The 20,823-nt window shown below is 40.9% G+C and overlaps 1 protein-coding gene across 6 annotated transcripts in view; it reads left to right on the forward strand.

Moving 5' to 3' along the window:
- The window catches only part of LOC126295135 (zinc finger protein 493-like), a 117,178-nt gene that overhangs the window by 33,673 nt on the left and 62,682 nt on the right, over positions 1 to 20,823 (forward strand). For all 6 annotated transcript variants that reach the window (XR_007552389.1, XM_049987416.1, XM_049987414.1 and 3 more), the window contains exons 5-6: positions 13,694 to 13,789; positions 17,917 to 18,000. Coding sequence is in view for 5 of the 6 variants with exons in the window: in XM_049987416.1 (XP_049843373.1) it covers positions 13,694 to 13,789; positions 17,917 to 18,000 (180 nt within the window). In the remaining variant the exon portion in view is untranslated. The remainder of the gene's footprint in view (positions 1 to 13,693; positions 13,790 to 17,916; positions 18,001 to 20,823) is intronic.

Genomic DNA, 20,823 nt, shown 5'->3' on the forward strand with positions numbered 1-20,823 from the left:
AAGTAGTTGCAATCATCCACTATGTGATCAAAAAGTATCCATACACCTGGCTGAAAATGATTTAAAAGTTCGTGGCACCCTCCATCAGTAATGCTGGACTTCAGTATGGTGTTGGTCCACCCTCAGCCTTGATGACAGCTTCCACTCTCGCAGACATACGTACAGTCAGGTGCTGGAAGCTTTCTTGGGGAATGGCAGCCCATTCTTCGTGAAGTGCTGCACTGAGGAGAGGTATCGATATCAGTCAGTGAGGCCTCGCATGAAGTCGGCATTCCAAAATATTCCAGAGGTGTTCTATAGGTTTCGGGTCAGGACTTTGTGCAGACCAGTCCATTACAGGGATGTTATTGTTTTGTAACCTTTCCGCCACAGGTCATGCATTATGAACAGGTGCTCGATCATTTTGAAAGATGCAGTCACCATCTCCAAATTACTCTTCAACAGTGGGAAGCAAAAAGGTGGTTAAAACATCAGTGTAGGCCTGTGCTGTGATAGTGCCATGCAAGACAACAAGGGGTGCAAGCCCCCTCCATGAAAAACACAACCACACTATAAAACCACTGCCTCCGAATTTTACTGTTGGGCACTAGAAATTCTGGCAGATGACGTTCACTCGGCATTTGTCATACCCACACCCTGCCACCAGATCACCACATTGTGTACCGTGATTCGTCACTCCATACAACATTTTTCCACTGCTCAGTTGTCCATCGTTAACGCTCCATACACCAAGCAAGGCGTTGTTTGGCATTTACCGGCATGATGTGCGGTTTATGAGCAACCGCTCGACCTACTTGGCGGTAGGTGGCATCACAATGTGCCTAACATGAAAAACCTGTGTTTTTATGGGTGTCTGGATACTTTCGATCTCATGAGATGGAATCCAAAATGTTCGGAACTGGTGCTGCCATCTGGAAAGTAGGAAAGTAGATCTTTGCAGCGCTAGGTGGCGAGAGCTGCATATCTGATGAGTCAGTGTGAGGAGTGGCATTCAGCAGAGAGGATGTGTTGTGTGTCCACAGTGATTTCCATAATACTCTGTATTTGTTGTGTGGCGATTTTACAATGGGTCTGTGAACAGAACAGTGGACCTTCATCTCAAAGAAAAAGAAAAAGAAAAAGAAACCGAGACAGGTGAAGAGCAAAGCGAAGAGCATTATCATTGTTTTCTTTGATACCAAGGGAGTTACACACAAAGAATTCGTCCCACCTAACCAAACTGAATTCTGTGTACTTCTATGACGTTTTGTGATGGCTCCGTGAAAACGTGTGGCGATGATGGCCCGAACTTTGACGTCAGGGGAATTGGTTGCTGCATCACAAGAACGTGACCTGTCACATGCCTTTGCTCACCAGGAACTTTTTGGCAAAAAACAACTCGGCAGTTGTACCCCACCCACCGTACTCGCCAGATTTGGCACCTTGTGACTTCGCGCTATTCCCAAAATTGAACTCAAGTTGAAAGGCTGTCGGTTCGACGCTGTAGAGAGGATTCGAGTAGCATCGCTGGTGGTGATGAACACCCTCGAAGGACAGGATTTCCAGAAAACGTTTGACCAGTGGCAGAAATGCTGGGACCGTTGTGTGTGTGTGTGTGTGTGCAGATGGGAACTACTTCGAGGTTGGTGATGACCATTAGTCCATAGGTAAGGTTTTCAGCAGTTGGCAGCACCGGTCCTGAAAATTTTGGATAGCACCTCGTAGTATATGTACAAGTGGAATGAGAAAACTTTTCAGCTACTGCATCTGTGAAGACAATAGCTTCGATGACAGTATTTCACGTAGTTTTAATCTGCAAATGGGTGTGATTACAAGGCTTCAGACGATTCAGATTCCATAGTAGTATTTTAAGCGTAGGTCAGTAAGCCAAAATACGCCTTTTCTGTAAAATTGATGGCATAGGTGGGAACAACTGTTGTGTATATGATTTAGTTTGAAATTTATTTAAGGGGAAAGAATATACATGAAGCAGTTTCTCATTGTTTACATGACTTGCAATCATAGTTGAAACTGACTGCAAGAAAGAAAACGAACTGCAAGTTTTCACAGTACAGCATTGTTTTTCTTGCAGTTGACTTTAAATGAAAAGCTGTACATTATCATTAAAAAAAAGTATTCAGTGTATGTCACTTCAATGTTTTTTAGTGTATTGTCTACAAATTTAAATTAAATTGGTTAAGTACTCTTTGAAATATCTGCTAACAGTATTTCCTCTCTGTGTATTACATATATATTTATATATTACAGTGTCAAAATCTGAAGTAAATCGAAGACAGAATTTTTTGGAGCATTGTCCAAGATAAAAACAGTATTCGATTAAACTATAATAAAATTATTTCAATAAAATCTTTCTTGATTGCATACAAATTATTTATTTCATTTGGTGAGGCTGCTTCAGTCTTTGGTGACAGCTAGTGGCATGGAGCAGGCTGCTCTGGAGAGGAGTTAAGAACATTGTTTCAGGCTACTATCTCCTGCTGTCACCAAGGAGTGAAGTGATCCTCTAAGACTGGGCGCTGAATGGAACAAATAATTTGTATGAGATCAAAACTAGTTTTACTGGAATAATTTTCAGTCGAAGAACTTTTGAGATTTTTGGAAGAACACTTGCCTTTTGTTTATTACATATGTATTCCTACATTATATGTATTAAAAAACATATAGCCTGTGTCTGCCTAAGTGTTTATTAGCGTACTGAGTAAAAAAGTTTGAAATAAACCTGTCAAGAACTTTTCGAGACTTTGGTAACACCATTTCTTCTCCACATATTATGTATACAGGGTCTTACAAAAAGGTACGGCCAAACTTTCAGGAAGCATTCCTCACATACTAATAAAGAAAAGATGTTATGTGGACATGTGTCCATAAATGCTTAATTTCCATGTTCGATCTCATTTTAGTTTCGTCAGTATGTACTGTACTTCCTCAATTCACCACCAGTTGGCCCAATTGAAGGAAGGTAGTGTTGACTTCGGTGCTTGTGTTGACATGCGACTCATTGCTTTACAGTACTAGCATCAGTCGAAGTGTTCGTACGCTTCTCAACAAAAGATTCGGTGACCGACGGATTGATGGAGGCGGACCAATTCCATGGCCTCCCCGCTCTCCTGACCTCAACGCTCTTGACTTACTGTTATGCGGAATTTGAAAGCTCTCGTTTACACAACACCGGTACCAAATGTAGAGACTCTTCGTGCTCGTATTGTGGACGGCTGTGATACAATACGCCATTCTCCAGGGCTGCATCAGCGCATCAGGGATTCCGTGCCACAGTGGGTGGATGCGTGTACCGTATTTACTCGAATCTAAGCCGCACTCAAATCTAAGCCGCACCTGAAAAATGAGACTCGAAATCAAGGAAAAAAAAAATTTCCCGAATCTAAGCTGCACCTGAAATTTGAGACTCGAAATTCAAGGGGAGAGAAGTTCTAGGCTGCACCTCCAAATCGAAACAAAGTTGGTCCATTATAATATGAGACACAATTTAGGTCGAATGAATGACTATACCGCTACAGTAGTTTGGTTTGAGACGTAAGCTCAGCAGTTAAGCTCTATCAGGTAGCCCTTGCTATGCGTCAGGCGCTCCATTCATATTTATACGGGTACCATTCCTTTTTCAGGTGCTTCGTCTGGTTTGAATCGATTGCTTATTTTTCTTTGATCTCATAAGTGCCGTTCTCTTTGTTATAGGTGTTTACGCTACTCTAAGCTGAAAATGCCTTACTGTACTGTGTCGTGCATTGTTTGTCGCATTCTGATAGTGCATGTTTATGGCCTGTCGCCGCTCACTGCATGGCTTGCTTTTGTGCCCGGTACCACCGCTTACAAATTAAAAAAAGAGAGGAATCGTCTCATTAGCGAAACAATGGCAAAAGACTGCTATTTGTTGTTACTTACATTGCTGCTTTCTTTGACAATGATCAACAAGAACCAAATAATAGACTGTATATGATAGAAGATGTTCTGAATGAGAGTGTAGCGAAAAAGTTTCTCCATTTGACAATCTTTGCAGACGCCTTTTTAGCACATTACATTCTGCACAGAAATTAGAGTCGTCTTAGATTTAAAAATCTAGTCAATTGCCGTGCTTCGTTTCTGACTGTATCACTACTAGGCATAAGAATAATACGAATATAAACATGACACGATGTGTATATTCTTCTGCATTTGCTGTTGTCTCACTCTAATTTCATAGTTTATTAGGCAGACAGGATTTAAATGAGATAGCAGCAAACACAAAAGAATACATGGCAAAATGTTTATATTCATATTATTCTTATGGTGAAGAGAATACTGCATGTGATTCACAATTCATAAAAGTTCCTATTAGCAACCATCTCTTCTCACAGGTATGAAAAAATTCATAGCATAGAGTTTCCCATATTGACAAATATGCCAAACAGTCTTGCCAGTCGGATTTTCGTAGTACATTGAAATGTTGCTACATTCGGAGATGAACAATACGAAATTTGTATTTATTTTGTTGGTTAATGTACAAAAATGCAGTGGTAAACTCGGGCCAGAGAAAATAGCTCGTCTTCCACCACTTTTTCAAAAAAAAAATTATTTACTGATGCAGAGGTTTTGGTGCCAGTATATATCTTTGTGCCTGCAAAGCATGCCTGTGTAGCGCCACATATATTTGATGGCAGAATTTAGTTGTGGCGGCACCTACCCACATTTTTCACAACTTCCGCTTACTTTGCTCTCGATTCTAAGCCGCAGGTGGTTTTCTGGATTAGAAAAACCTGATAAAAAGTGGAGCTTTGATTCGAGTAAATACGGTATCCTCGCTAACGGAGGACATTTTGAACATTTCCTGTAACAAAGTGTTTGAAGTCACGCTGGTACGTTCTGTTGCTGTGTGTTTCCATTCCATGATTAATGTGATGTGAAGAGAAGTGATAAATTGAGCTCTAACGCGGAAAGTAAGCATTTCCGGATACATGTCCACATAACATATTTTCTTTCTTTGTGTGTGAGGAATGTTTCCTGAAAGTTTGGCCGTACCTTTTTGTAACACCCTGTATATATTTCTATATTGTATATACTACAAAGATGTATGGTCTGTGTCTGAATGTTCGTTAGAATATCATGTGAAAATTTCAAATGTAGTGCTATGTAATTTTAGAGTATTTTGGTCACAACATTAGATGCCATGTTTTATATTACTGTGACCACCACCTATTGTCAGTTTCAGCATGCAATAGCCATTCACAGGCAGCACTAGATGTGAAGGGCATATAAAGTGTGTCGGGGGATGCAGAAAACAGTGCAATCGTTGTAATGTGGAAACATAGCAATTTATCTGACGTCGAAAAGGGGTGACGATTGTCTTTTAGGCCAAGGGTGCAGGCATTTCCCAAACAGCTAAATGTGTAAATTGTTTGCGTCCTGCCGTGATGAAAGTACTCTGTGCATGACAAAATGGCGCTATTGAAAACTGGCGCCGAGTAAACCCTGTTGTACCTTGAGCCATAGATGAGGGGTGAAGACAGCTGCGGAGATGCGTGTGGGTGAATAAATGTGCAGTTGTTGGGGAGCTGACAACTCAGATGAACTGAGGTTCCACCAACAATGTCTTCTCAGTGACTGTTCATTGAACATGCGCCCTTGCAACAGGCACCTGTTTCCTGCACCCATGCTGACTGCTGTTCATTGGCAATGAAGGCTGGAATTTGCATGTCAGTTGAAACTGTATATTCACTGAGCGATGGCAGGTGGTCTTTCCAGATGAATAGCATTTTATGCTCCATCGGTCAGATGGCAGTTCGTGCCTATGGTGTGAAGCATCTTAAAGGAAACTTACTTACTGGTCATATCGGACTCGAGAGTCCATTACCGCAGCAACGTATTTTCGCCATCTGTCCCTCTCTTGGGCTATTTCCTTCCATTCACTCTTCAATACCTAGGCTCCTCAAATCAGCCTTCACATTGTCCTCTCGTCTAAGCCTCGGTCTCCCCACAGGACGTTTTCCTTCTAGGTGCCCTACCAGTACTCTGCGCGCTGCCCTGCCCTCATCCATTCGAGTTACGTGACCTGCCCATTGCAGCCTACGTGATTTAATAATACAGGGCTTGAATAGAGTTCGCGAACCTCTTCGTTATGCAGTTTTCACCACTCTTCGCTAATGTTATCCCTTTTTGCCCCAAAAATTTTCCTCAAAATTTTGTTTTCAAATACTTGAAACGGCTTTTCATTTTGCACAGTGAGAGACCAAGTCTCACACCCAAACAGCATAACTGGTAGGATAATAGTTTCGTATATTCTAATCTTTAAATTCCTAGACAGTATCCGTGATGAAAGTAATCTATTTAGGGAGAAGTAGCACGCATTTCCCGCCCGTAATATCTTCTTCAGTTCGGATTCAATCTCATTTCTCGAAGTGATGTCTGTGCCTAGATACTTAAATGTGTTCACTTTTTTAAACTGCATGTCTCCAACTCTTAACATTTCCTGATCTACTGGTGTTGGAATTCTAGTAGTAACCAGGTATTTAGTTTTGTCTTCACTGATCCTTGGACCTACATCTTCACTAGCCTCGATTAACGCATTCGCATTTGCTGTTACAGATTCTCTTCTATTGCTAATGATGTTTAGATCATCTGCATACCCTACTATCTTAATATTTCCATTTAGCTCCACACCCTCTGAATTATCTGATGCCATTCGTGCAATATATTCTAGGAGTAAATTAAAAAGACAGGGCATCTCCCTGCTTAAGTCTGTTCTTTATTACAAATTCTTTTGACTCCAATTTCCCCACGCGTACTCTACCTTTTGTATTTTTCAAACTCGCTTCTGTAAGTCTAACATACTTCTTTGGTATTCCAAGTTCCAAAAGAATTCTGTACAATTTTGACTGCAATACTGAATCATATGCTTTCTTAAAATCTATGAAAAGATTATGAACTGGTTTATTGTATTCCCATTTCTTTTCCAAAATTTGACGCGGGTTGTATATTTGGTCTATAGTTGATCTGTTCCTCTGAAAGCCGGCTTGGTAATCCCCCACAATTTCATCTCCATATGGTGTAAGCCTGCTTAGCGGAATATTTGAGAAAATTTTGGAACATACTGGTAATAGCGATATCCCTCTAAAATTACTACAATCCATTTTGTCACCTCTCTTAAAAATTGGGATCAGAATCGACTCGTGCCACTCTTCAGGTATCATCTCTGTCTTCCATACTTTAGTTGTCACTTTGTGAACTACTTCCACGAATTTCTGTCTTCCATTTTTTAACTAATTCTGCAGTTATGCAATCTGATCCTGGTGCTTTATAGTTTTTCAATTTGTTGATTGCATCTCTTACATCCTTTAACGTTGGCTCAGGTATCTGGGGTTCTGCTGTATGTTTTTCGTGAGCCTGCTCATTTCCTGCTTCCTGGTGTACATTTAATTAATGCTGCATTTTTCAGATAATGATGTAAGGGTTGAAGATAAATAGAAAGGAGTACAATGACTGATATGGTGATATAGCTAACACAGGGTATGGTATTCTCTTCGCTTATCAGCATGTAGCACAATAATTGTTTAGAGACAGGACTGTTATGGTTGAAACAGCATACATAACAAATGTATTACACACAAGCATTCATCGCTAATTAAAGCCGACGTGAGCTCTCGTAGGAAAGTCCTTGAAGAATAGGTTGATGGGGATTATAAGTGACTCTACAAGTTTGTTTTTAAGCTCGACTGCTGTAGTGAATGAAATGATGCTGATACCTTCTTACAGACTGTAGTTGTGTGTTCAGTTCAGTCCAGTCTAGGTGTTGGTCCAGAATCATCCCCTAATTATTTACAGAAGGAGGAAAGGAGATTTCTGTGCTTTAACAATTTGTCTTCAGACACATAGCATAATAAACTTTCAAAGGTTTGGGTCTAATCACTTACAAACAAACAAAATTTACTGTGAACTTTGCCAAAAATAGGCACTGAATTTTCGGGTTCCTAGTAATGTAAATATTGTGAGGCTATCTAAATTCTGATGGAGGTGAACTTCTCTTGCTGACCGGTTTCTGTGATGTGAAAATTACGTTATAAACAGCAACATTTCCATTACACAACAACGGCCATGAGAGACATATTTCAGTTTTCTGGGAATCATAGAATGTCATGTTTAAAAAAAAAAAAAAAAAAAAAAAAAAAAAAAAAAAAAAAAAAAAAAAAAAAACCTACTTCTAGGTCTCCAGAAGAAGACCACTGTAAGTGTGGCCAAAACATTCGTTTCTCCAGAACAAATTTTTACATAATGACTTGGTACGATACTCAGAAAACTTTTATGTCAACTAACTCTGACTGCAGAAGCTTATGCAATTATATTCCTCATCTACAGTACAAACACATTATGGGAATGGTGTTTTTGTCAGTTTGAACAGACGTATAGAATCTTTACACTGTGGTATCTTTAAATCAACCTGAAAGATAGTGCGAGAAGCTTACTCCGTTTGAGCACTGCAGTGTATGAAAATGACAGTTGTAAAATTAGTATTACAAGGATAAAAATAAATGTCGTGTAACTAGGGCTTCCTGTCGGTTAGACCGTTCGCCAGGTGCAAGTCTTTCGATTTGACGCCACTTCAGTTTCTTCTGTTCTGTTTGTAATACTATAATGGTCTACATCCTATCTCTAATTTCCTCACTTCTTCCATGGTTAAATCGGGAAAGTCTATGTGCTCCTCTCAAGTGTTCCATTTCTAAATGTCCAAGTGTCTCTCTGTTATTTTTGTGAATCTCCAACACTGTCTGCCATAAATTGTTACTGGTTCCATGATGGATGGATGGATGGATGGATGGATGGATGGATGGATGGATGGATGATGATAATGATGATGATGATGATATGATAACAACACAAACACCCAGACCCCAGGCAGAGAAGATCTCCAACCCAGCCGGGAATCGAACCCAGGATCCCATTATCCAGAGGCAGCAACACTAGCCACTAGACCAGGAGCTGCAGACTTCCATGATGGATTTATGTAATCACATTTTAACATCGAAACTTACTTTTGAGGATCAAAACACAGGATTTAAGTTTTGGATAGCTGTTTCCCCTCCCCCTTTTGCCCGATCTGTTGTTGGATACATCTGTTACGACTTCAGTCATGTCATAGATTATTACATCTGAATCATAATTTTTTTAATAAGTAAATTTTTATTACTGGCCATATGACAGTAAATTAAAATTTGATACAGAGGTGCAAAATATCTTTCTGTGAAGTGAAAATATATATTACTGACTAATACTGTTCATCCTCTAGAAATATAAAAAGCAGTTCATTTTTTATTTGATGAGTCTCATTTTTGTTCCAAATTTTCATTTATTGTGAATCAGTGCATTTTCATGCATGATCAAAAATAAAAAGATGTAGTACAAGCAGACAGTCGTGCGAAATACTTTTGAACACGTGTTTTGAAAATAGGCTTGAGCAGCTAGTTCGGCAGCCCACACGCAACAGAAATATCTTATATCTTGTAGCAAAAAATAGGCCAAATCTTATCGACAATGTCGGTGTAGAAATGGGATTAGTGATATGGTATAGCAACTATGATTATGAAAGTTAATCAGTCATGAAGGATAGGAGAGTGTTGCAGGTAGATAGAACAGATAAACAGTTAGACAGTGAATTGGCGTAACTTAGTACCAGCAAGGAATTATGGGCAAAGTATAAGCAGATCGTAAATAGTGGTCAGGAGAGTTACGTGTTTAGTAAATGGAAAAAGGATGGAAGAGACCGACCATGGTTTAATTACGAAACTCTTAAGATGCTGAGGAAGCAGAAGCTGTTGCATTATAGGTTCAAAAGGGGATGCACAAACGACGACAACCAAAGGTTAGTAGATATTTGTGTGACTGTGAAAAGATCTATGTGCAAAGCATACAACTACCACGGTCACACCTTAGCAAAATATCTAGCAGAGAACCCTAGAAAATTCTAGTCGTATGTAAAATTGCTAACCAGGTCCAAGGCTTCCATTCAGGATGTTGTTGACAAGTCTGGTGTGGCATTTCAAGATAGCAAAATGAAAGCTGAAGTTTTAAATTTCACGGTCAAGAAATCATTCTTGCAGAAGAACCGTACAAACATACTGTCATTTGACCATCAGACAGAATCCTGTATGGATGACAGAAATAAGCATATACTATGTGATCAAAATTATCGGGTCACCTGGCTGAAAATGATTTACAAGTTCGTGGCACCCTCCACCGATAACGCTGTAATTCAATATGGTGTTGGCCCACCCTTAGCCTTTATGACAGCTTCCACTCTTGCAGGCATACGTTCAGTCAGGTGCTGGACGGTTTCTCAGGCAATGGCAGCTCTTTCTTCACGGAGTGCTGCACTGAGGAGAGGTATCTATGTCGGTCGGTTAAGGCTGGCACGAAGTCGGCGTTCCAAAACATCCCAAAGGTGTTCTGTAGGATTCAGGTCAGGACTCTGTGCAGGCCAGTCCATTGCAGTGATATAACTCTCGTGTAACCACTCTGCAACAGGCCGTGCATTATGAACAGGTGCTCATTGTGTTGAAAGAAAGAATTGCCTTTCTTGAATTGCTCTTCAACAGTGGGGAGCAAGAAGGTGCATGAAACATCAATGTAGGCCTGTGCTGTGGTAGTGCCCCCTCCATGAAAAACACGACCACATCATAACACCACTGCCTTCGAGTTTTACTGTTGGCACTGCACACGCTGGCAGATGACATTCACCGGGCATTCGCCCTACCCACACCCTGTTGTCAGATCGCTACATTGTATACCATGATGTGTCACTCCCCACAATGTTTTTCCACTGTTCATTCATCCAATATTTACACTCCTTTCACCAAGTGAGGTGTCGTTAGGCATTTACCAGTGTTATGTGTGGCTTACGAGCAGCCGCTCGACCATGAAATCGAAGTTTTCTCACCTCCCGCCTAACTGTCATAGTACTTGCAGTGGATCTTGATGCAGTTTGGAATTCCTGTGTGATGGTTTGAATAGATGTCTGCCTATTACACATTACGGCCCTCTTCAGCTATCTGCGGTCTCTGTCAATCAACAGAGTAGGTCGGCCTGTACGCTTTTTTCTGTATGTGTCCTTTCACGTTTCCACTTCACTATCCAATCGAAAACAGTGGACGTAGGGATGTTTGAGTGTGGAAATCTCACGTACAGACGTATGACACAAGTGACATCCAATCACCTGACCATGTTCTAAGTCTGTGAGTTCTGCGGAACACCCCATTCTGCTCCCTCATGATTCTAATGAGTATAGAGGCCTCTGGTATGGAGTACCTGGCAGTAGGTGGCAGCACAATGCACCTAATATGAAAGACATATTTTTGGGTATGTCTGGATACTTTTAATCACATAGTGTACCTGGTGTAAAGAAACAACTTTGAGATTTGAAAAAAAGTTCTGGATGAAATCCCAGTTCACTTTTACAAAGAATATTCTACAGCACTGTCCCCTTACCTAGCTTTCATTTATCACGATTCTTTCCCCCAGCACAAAATCTGAAACAACTGGAAAAAAGTGCAGGTGGCTACAGTATATAAGGAAGGTAAAATGATGCACCAACAAAACTACAGAACTAATATTCCTAACTTGAGTTTGCTGCAGAATCCTCAAACACATTCTCAGTTTGAATATAATAAGTTTTGTTGAGGCTTAGCAGCTTGTGTCCGTGCATCAGCATGGTTTTACAAAGCACTGCTCATGCAAAACACAGCTTGCCCTTTTCTCACGATATACTGAGAACAATGGATGAAGGGCAACAGGCAGATTCCATATATTTAGATTTCTGGAAAGCATTTGACATGGCGCCCCATTACAGGCTGTTAACAAAGGTACGAGCATATGGAATAAGTTCACAGATATGTGAGTGACTCGAAGACCTTTTAAGTGATAAAACCCAGTATGTTGTCCTTGACGGTGAGTGTTCATCAGAGACAAGGGTATTGGTGGGGGTGCCCCAGGGAGTTGATAGGATTACTGTTGTTCTCTATGTACATAAATGATTTGGCAGACATGGTGGGCAGCAGTCTGCAGTTGTTTGTTAATGATGCTGTGGTGTACGGTAAGGTGTTGAAGTTGAGTGACTAGTAAGACACAAGATGACTTACACAAAATTTCCAGTTGGTGTGATGAATGACAGCTAGCGCTAAATGTGGAAAAATGTAATTTAATGCAGATGAGTAAGAACAATAAACTTGTAATATTCATCTACAGTATTGCAAGTGCCCAGCTTGCCATAGTAAAGTCCTGTAAATGTTTAGGTGTAACATTGCAATTAGATATGAGATGGAGTGAGAATGTGAAAATTATGGTAGGGAAGGCAAGTGGTCAACTCCTGTTTGTTGGGAAAGGAAACTGCATATAGTATGCTGGTGCGACATATTCTTGAGTACTGCTCGAATGTTTGGGATCTGTACCAGGTTGGATTGAAGGAAGACATGGAAGCAGTTCAGAAGAGGGTTGCTAGGTTTGTTACCGGCAGGTTTGAACAAAACTTAAGTGTTACAGAGAGTCTTCAGGAACGCAAATAGCAATACCTGGAAGGAAGGCGGTGTTCTTTTCGGGGAACCGGCGTTTGAAGCTGACTGCCGAACAATTCTGCTCCTGCCAACATACATTGCATGTAAGGACAACGAAGATACGGTATGACACATTAGGGACAGTTGTTTTTCCCTCACGTTATTTGCGAGTGGAAGAGGAAGGGAAATGACAAGGAATCATACAGGGTAGCCACTGCCACACACCATAAGGTGGCTTCCCAAGTATCTGTGTAGATGGAGATAATGCTTTGGTGAAGGTAAACTGAGGACTGTTTTATTGACAGAACACTGAGAAGGTGCAACAGGTTCACCAGTGAGACTACCTACTCTACTCTTGTCCATCCTCTTCTGGAACATTCCTGCATTGTATGGGATCAGCATCAGGTTGGATTGAAAGAGGCCGTTTGTAAAAGTTCAAAGAAGGGCAACTCGTTTCATACCAACCAACCATCTTACACTTGTGTAGTATAATAGTACAATCCCTGTGCCATCAGTTTGCTGAGAACAGTAGTAGTGAGTGACAGCTACAATGCACTACATTCGTAGAAGTACCTCAGTGTATCACTAGATGCCTGTGTGTTGCAGTTTGATATAGAGCACATTTGGTCCGTCAATTTGGGGAACTATCTCAAATTGACTTGCAAAAATCACCTTAGCTACAGCGCATGAGAATTGCTCAAAATATTCAGTTTTATCTAGCTCTCTTTGTGCAAACTATTAGTCCTGGAGAAAAAAATGAAATGGACGTTTTCGCAGGAAATTTAATGTAGTTTAGTTCTGTACTGGGTTTGTTGGAGAGAAACATTCAAAAGTAACCTCGAAACACACACACACACACACACACACACTAGCCTACCGACCAGTATTTTTAGGTTATTTTTAGGTTATTTGTGACTACCACAATTGTTCCCCATATCAGACGTTTTTGGTCATCATTGACTAGGTTATTGCGCTACCATCTTAGCGGGCTATTTGTATTTTACCATTTTTATTTACAATTATGAACTTAAACTGTCCTCTGAGTGCTGTCCTTATTTCCTTCCACATTCTCGCACTCTTGTACACTAGTCCCTACTCCCCCTCCCGCTCAAGAAAACATAGTGCTCTGTTGCAAGCATTGTTTAGTCTGACGCTGTAATTTTTTTCAGGATTTGGAGGAAGCATCATTATCAAATTCGGAGTTTACAAACAACACTAAACGAGAAGCGGAAGTAACGTTTGATGAGGATGTAGCTGAGAATTGTGTAAGTACTTGTTCTGTAGCATGATACGCACAGTAGAAAAACTAAGACTTGTTTCCTTCCATCTTGTTGTACACTTGTGTACAAGCCTTCCCTTCCCACTCAAGAATATGCACCGAGGTGAGAAAAATAATGGGATAGCGATATGCACATATATGGACAGCAGTAGTACCACATACACAATGTATGAAAGTGCAGTGCATGGGTGTAGCTGTCATTTTTACTCGCAAGAGGCGGCCACGACGTTTGGAACGCGGATTTACTGTAAACTTCGTGCACTCGCAGTAATCCATGCGGACAACGATGTGTGTAAGCAGTAGTGCGTACTTCTCAAGCGTTACTGAGAAAATTCCAAGATAATTTCGCTCGTCAAATATACACCTGTGTGTGGCCATTTTAACCATGAAGCGGCCGCAGCCGAGTGGTGCTCGCACGGTAGCTCAGCGTGTTCGGTCAGAGCATTAGCTTTCCTTTCCAATAAAAAAAACTGAGTGAACAGATGAAGGAAAAAACTGAATGGGGGTCATCAGGTGTTCGCCCTGAACAAATTCAGCGAACAATATAGAACTTTTTTTTTTAAGTGGTTGGCGTCGAAGCCCCTGGAACGCTGGATCGCGTTCCGTTTGTCAGTTTTTTCTTTTTAATTTTCAGCACAGTAATTTTCTTTACTATATACATTGCAATTGATATAATGGCGAAAATACATGTAATCGGATGAACTTTTATTAAATTTACAATGTTATTTGGCAGTCTACTAATTTTTATTATCGCAAATAATATAATATTCATAACTATCGACTAGTAAACGACCAAACGCATAAAGAGATACTGAAAATGTATGCTTGTCCGCGTCTTCAAAACTGTCTGTATTTAATCGAAAGAGAATGAGAAATTGCTTCTCGGAAGATGCTATTAAAATACACTTGATACTGCATAACCAATTATCAGCATGGATTGTCAAGGAAATACTGCATTATGCATGGTTTGCTTTCAAACTATCGTCTGAAAGAGATGTTTTTGAAAATGTTAACAAGGTTTGTTTTTCCATGGAAAACGTCAAAAGAAGTTGCATATGAGGAAACATAGAATTTACTCAATGCAGCTGGTGCCGTTTAACTTCACGTTTTCCATGTTTTTACGAAAAATACCAGCCCTTGTACCCGTAAAGCCGAAAGTGACGATTAATAGTACATCTTTCAAAAGCTATCTGTGCCGATCAAAACTTGGAGGTAACGAGTAGTTTCGGACTCCATCCAGGTACAAGGGATTTCTCAAATCATGGACAAGCATACATTTTCAGTATCACTTGATGCGTTTGGCCATTTAGAATTTGTTCAGGGCGGACGTCCGATGGTACCTGTTCAGTTTGTTCGTTGGTCCGTTCACTCAGTTCTTTTATTAGAAAGGAAAGCTAATGCTCTAACCGGACACGCTGAGATACAGTGCTGCCACCACTCAGCTGCTGCTGCTTCATGGTAAAAATGGCCACGTACAGATATATATTTGACGACCAAAATTATCTTGCGATTTTCTCAGTAACGCTTGGGAAGTATGCGCTACTGGTTACACATTTTGTTGTCCTCATGGAGTACTATGAGTATACGAACTATGCAGTAAATCCGTGTTTCAAACGTCGTGGCCTCCCCCGACAGATAATTCGTGTGAAAAAGTTTCCAACATGGTTATGGCCTCATGACGAGAATTAAGACTTTAAAGGCAGAATGCTAGTTGGAGCTAGATGCATGGGGCATTCCATTTCAGGAATCACTGGAGAATTCAATCTTTTTAGATGCACAGTGTCAAAAGTGTGCCAAGAAGACCAAATTTCAAGCATTACCTGTCACTACTGACAACACAGTGGCCGACGGCCTGTGCTTAACAATCGAGGGCAGCAGGGTTTGCATAGAATTGTCAGTGCTAACAGACAAGCAACACGGTGTGAAATAACCACAGCAATCAATGTGGGACGTACGATGAACACACCTATTAGGATGGTGCGGTGAAATTTGGCTTTAATGTGCTGTGACAACAGACGAAGGATGTGAATGCCTATGCTAACAGCATGATGTTGCCAGCAGTGCCTCTCCTATACTTGTGGCCATATCAGTTGGACTCTAGAAATTCCATGTGGCTTTTTGCGGATGATGCTATAGCATGCAGAGAAATTCCAGCATTAGAAAATTGTAGCAAAATGCAGGAAGATGTGCAGCGGATAAGCACTTGGTGTAGGGAGTGGCAACTGACCCTTAACATAGACAAATGTAATGTATTGCGAATACATAAAAAGAAGAATCCTTTATTGTATGATTATATGATAGCGGAACAAATACTGGTAGCAGTTACATCTGTAAAATATCTGGGAGTATGTGTACGGAACGATTTGAAGTGGAATGATCATATAAAATTAATTGTTGGTAAGGCGGGTGCCAGGTTGAGATTCATTGGGAAAGTCCTTAGAAAATGTAGTCCATCAACAAAGGAGGTGGCTTACAAAACACTCGTTCGACCTATACTTGAGTATTGCTCGTCAGTGTGGGATCCGTACCAGGTCGGGTTGACAGAGCAGATAGAACAGATCCAAAGAAGAGCGGCGCGTTTCATCACAGGGTTATTTGGGAAGCGTGATAGCGTTACGGAGATGTTTAGCAAACTCGAGTGGCAGACTCTGCAAGAGAGGCGCTCTGCATCGCAGTGTAGCTTGCTGTCCAGGTTTCGAGAGGGTGTGTTTCTGTATGAGGTATCGAATACATTGCTTCCCCCTACTTATGCCTCCAGCGGAGATCACGAATGTAAAATTAGAGAGATTAGAGCGCGCACGGAGGCTTTCCGGCAGTCGTTCTTCCCGCGAAACACACGCGGCTGGAACAGGAAAGGGAGGTAATGACAGTGGTACGTACAGTGCCCTCCGCCACACACCGTTGGGTGGCTTGCGGAGTATAAATGCAGATGTAGATGACTGGAAAACTGTGGCGTGCTCACAATTTCAGTCGGTAAGAGCTGATGGTAGGATTCGAGTGTGGCTCAGACCCTGTGAAGCCACATAACCAAGTTGTCAACAAGGTACTGTGCAAGCTGGTGGTGTCTCCGTGATGATGTTGGCTGTGTCTATAATGAAATGGACTGCATCCTCTGGAACTTCACTGGTCATTTACTGGAAATGGTTATGCTTGTCTATTTGGACACCAGTTGCAGCCATTCATTGACTTCATGTTCTCTAACAGCGATGGAATTTTTATGGATGACAGTGCACCCTATCAGTGAGCCACAGTTGTATGTGATTGGTCTGAAAATAATTCTGGACAATTCGATCAAATGATTTGGCCACCCAGTTCACCTGACATGAATCCCATCGAACATTTATGGGATATAATCAAGATTAATTTTAATTTTAAAAACCAACAGCCTCAGTCACAAAGTTTACCTAGATGTACCTAGGTTTCAGTCGGGAAAGCCCAACCTCCTTCAGAATAAAAGTAACTAGCAAATGTCCATAGTAGACGTCGTCAAGCTAAAAGTACAAATCCATAAATTGTTGTCAGACTGTAAAAAAAAATCTGAAACTGCCTTGGCCCCACTTCGCGACAGCACTCGTAGCTGCCGCATCGCGGTCGTGAAGTGGGGCTGAGGCAGTTTCAGATAAGCTTTTACAGTCTGACGATAATTTATGGATTTGTAGTTCTAGCTTGACAGCGTCCACTATGGACAAATGCTAGTTACTTTTATTCTGAAGAAGGTTGGGCTTTCCCGACTGAAATATAGGTACGTCTAGGTAAACTTTGTGACTGAACCTGTTGGTTTTTAAAATTAAAATTAATATTCATACAGTTGCTGACAGGGCTGTGAAATGTTGACAATATTTAACATAATCGAGAGGTCTTTTCGTGCACAAAATCCTGCACTTGCAACACATTTGTAATTATGAGTGGCTATAGAGCCAGCATAGCTCATTGTTTCTGCTGGGGACTTCCAATGAGTTGTTTGGTACATACCATGTCGAATCGCTGCACAATGGGCAAAAGGTGGTCCAACATATTTGGATGTATCCCAAGATTTGGCACCTCAGTGTATAAATGGTGCTCTGCTGCAACTCTTGTTTAGTCTGATGCTTTAATTTTTTTCGGAATTTGCAGGATACAGCTTCAATTTTGGAGTTCACGAACAACGTTAAACAGGAAGTAGAAATAACAATTGACGATAATGGAGTTGAGGATTATGTAAGTACTCATTCTGTAGCATTATATTTGCAGTAGGAAAACTAAGACTGTATACCACTTACGGTATTCTGACCACTTGCTATTGCTCTGTGGGGCAGAAGAAATTTAGTAACACGAAAGTGTAAGGGAATGTATCACTACGTGAATACTCTGCAGTTCACACTTAACTGCTTGGTAGATGGTTCATCAAACCACCTTCAGATTATTTCTCTACCTTTCCACTCTTGGACAGCATGTGGGGAAAAATAAACACTTCAATCTTTCCATGAGAGCTCTGATCTATATTGTTTTATTAGGATGATGACCTCTCCCTATGTAGTTGGGTGTCCACAAAATATTTTCACAGTTGGAAGAGGAAGTTGGTGATGGAAATGTTGTGAAAAGACCTCATTACAAAGAAAAACCCCTTTGCTTTCATGATTGCCACCCCAATTCATGTATCATATCGATGATACTCTCTCCCCTATTTCATGCCAGTACAAAACAAACTGCCCTTATTTGAACTTTTTTGGTGTCCTCCGTCAGGCCTATCTGCTGAGGATCCCGTACCACACAGGACTAATATAGGAGAGGACAGACAAGTGTAGTGAAGGCAATCTCTTTATTAGATCTGTTCCATCTTCCAAGTGTTCTGCCTTTAAAATGAACCTTCTGTACAACATCTGTGTGGATCGTTCCAATTTTACTTCTTCGTAATTGTAATTCTTAAATGTTTAGTTGAGTTGACAGCTTTTACATTTGTGTGACTGAAATTTAATGGATTCCTTTTAGTACTCATGTGTATGACCTCAAATGTCTCCATGTTGAGAGTCGGTTGCTCTTTTTGTACCATACAGATATCTTGTCTAAATCATTTTGCAGTTGGTTTTGACTTTCTGATGATTTTACTAGATAGTAAAAAACGACAGCATCATCTGCAAACAATCTAAGGGGATTACTCAGATTGCCTCCTAAATCATTTATATAGATTAGCAAGAGCAGAGGGCATAACACGCCAGATACTACTTCCTCCCCCCATGAACCATGGACCTTGCCGTTGGTGGGGAGGCTTGCGTGCCTCAGCGATACAGATGGCCGTACCGTAGGTGCAACCACAACGGAGGGGTATCTGTTGAGAGGCCAGACAAACGTGTGGTTCCTGAACAGGGGCAGCAGCCTTTTCAGTAGTTGCAGGGGCAACAGTCTGGATGATTGACTGATCTGGCCTAGCAACATTAACCAAAACGGCCTTGCTGTGCTGGTACTGCGAACGGCTGAAAGCAAGGGGAAACTACAGCCGTAATTTTTCCCGAGGACATGCAGCTTTACTGTATGATTAAATGATGATGGCATCCTCTTGGGTAAAATATTCCGGATGTAAAATAGTCCCCCATTCGGATCTCCGGGCGGGGACTACTCAGGAGGATGTCGTTATCAGGAGAAAGAAAACTGGCGTTCTATGGATCGGAGCGTGGAATGTCAGATCCCTTAATCAGGCAGGTACGTTAGAAAATTTAAAAATTGAAATGGATAGGTTAAAGTTAGATATAGTGGGAATTAGTGAAGTTCGGTGGCAGGAGGAACAAGACTTCTGGTCAGGTGACTACAGGGTTATAAACACAAAATCAAATAGAGGTAATGCAGGAGTAGGTTTAATAATGAATAGGAAAATAGGAATGCGGGTAAGCTACTACAAACAGCATAGTGAACGCATTATTGTGGCCAAGATAGATACGAAGCCCACACCTACTACAGTAGTACAAGTTTATATGCCAACTAGCTCTACAGATGATGAAGAAATTGAAGAAATGTACGATGAAATAAAATAAATTATTCAGATAGTGAAGGGAGACGAAAATTTAATAGTAATGGGTGACTGGAATTCGAGTGTAGGAAAAGGGAGAGAAGGAAACATAGTAGGTGAATATGGATTGGGGCTAAGAAATGAAAGAGGAAGCCGCCTAGTAAAATTTTGCACTGAGCACAACTTAATCATAGCTAACACTTGGTTTAAGAATCATGAAAGAAGGTTGTATACGTGGAAGAACCCTGGAGATACTAAAAGGTATCAAATAGATTATATAATGGTAAGACAGAGATTTAGGAACCAGGTTTTAAGTTGTAAGACATTTCCAGGGGCAGATGTGGACTCGGACCACAATCTATTGGTTATGACCTGTAGATTAAAACTGAAGAAACTGCAAAAATGTGGGAAATTAAGGAGATGGGACCTGGATAAACTGAAAGAACCAGAGGTTGTACAGAGTTTCAGGGAGAGCATAAGGGAACAATTGACAGGAATAGGGGAAAGAAATGCAGTAGAAGAAGAATGGGTAGCTCTGAGGGATGTAGTAGTGAAGGCAGCAGAGGATAAAGCAGGTACAAAGACGAGGGCTGCTAGAAATCCTTGGGTAACAGAAGAAATATTGAATTTAATTGATGAAAGGAGAAAATATAAAAATGCAGTAAATGAAGCAGGCAAAAAGGAATACAAACGCCTCAAAAATGAGATCGACAGGAAGTGCAAAATGGCTAAACAGGGATGGCTAGAGGACAAATGTAAGGATGTAGAAGCTTATCTCACTAAGGGTAAGATAGATACTGCGTACAGGAAAATTAAAGAGACCTTTGGAGAGAAGAGAACCACGTGTATGAATATCAAGAGCTCAGATGGCAACCCAGTTCTAAGCAAAGAAGGGAAGGCAGAAAGGTGGAAGGAGTATATAGAAGGTTTATACAAGGGCGATGTACTTGAGGACAATATTATGGAAATGGAAGAGGATGTAGATGAAGACAAAATGGGAGATACGATACTGTGTGAAGAGTTTGACAGAGCACTGAAAG

This window comes from Schistocerca gregaria, chromosome 11 (assembly GCF_023897955.1).
Source record: "Schistocerca gregaria isolate iqSchGreg1 chromosome 11, iqSchGreg1.2, whole genome shotgun sequence".
Lineage (NCBI taxonomy): Eukaryota > Metazoa > Arthropoda > Insecta > Orthoptera > Acrididae > Schistocerca > Schistocerca gregaria.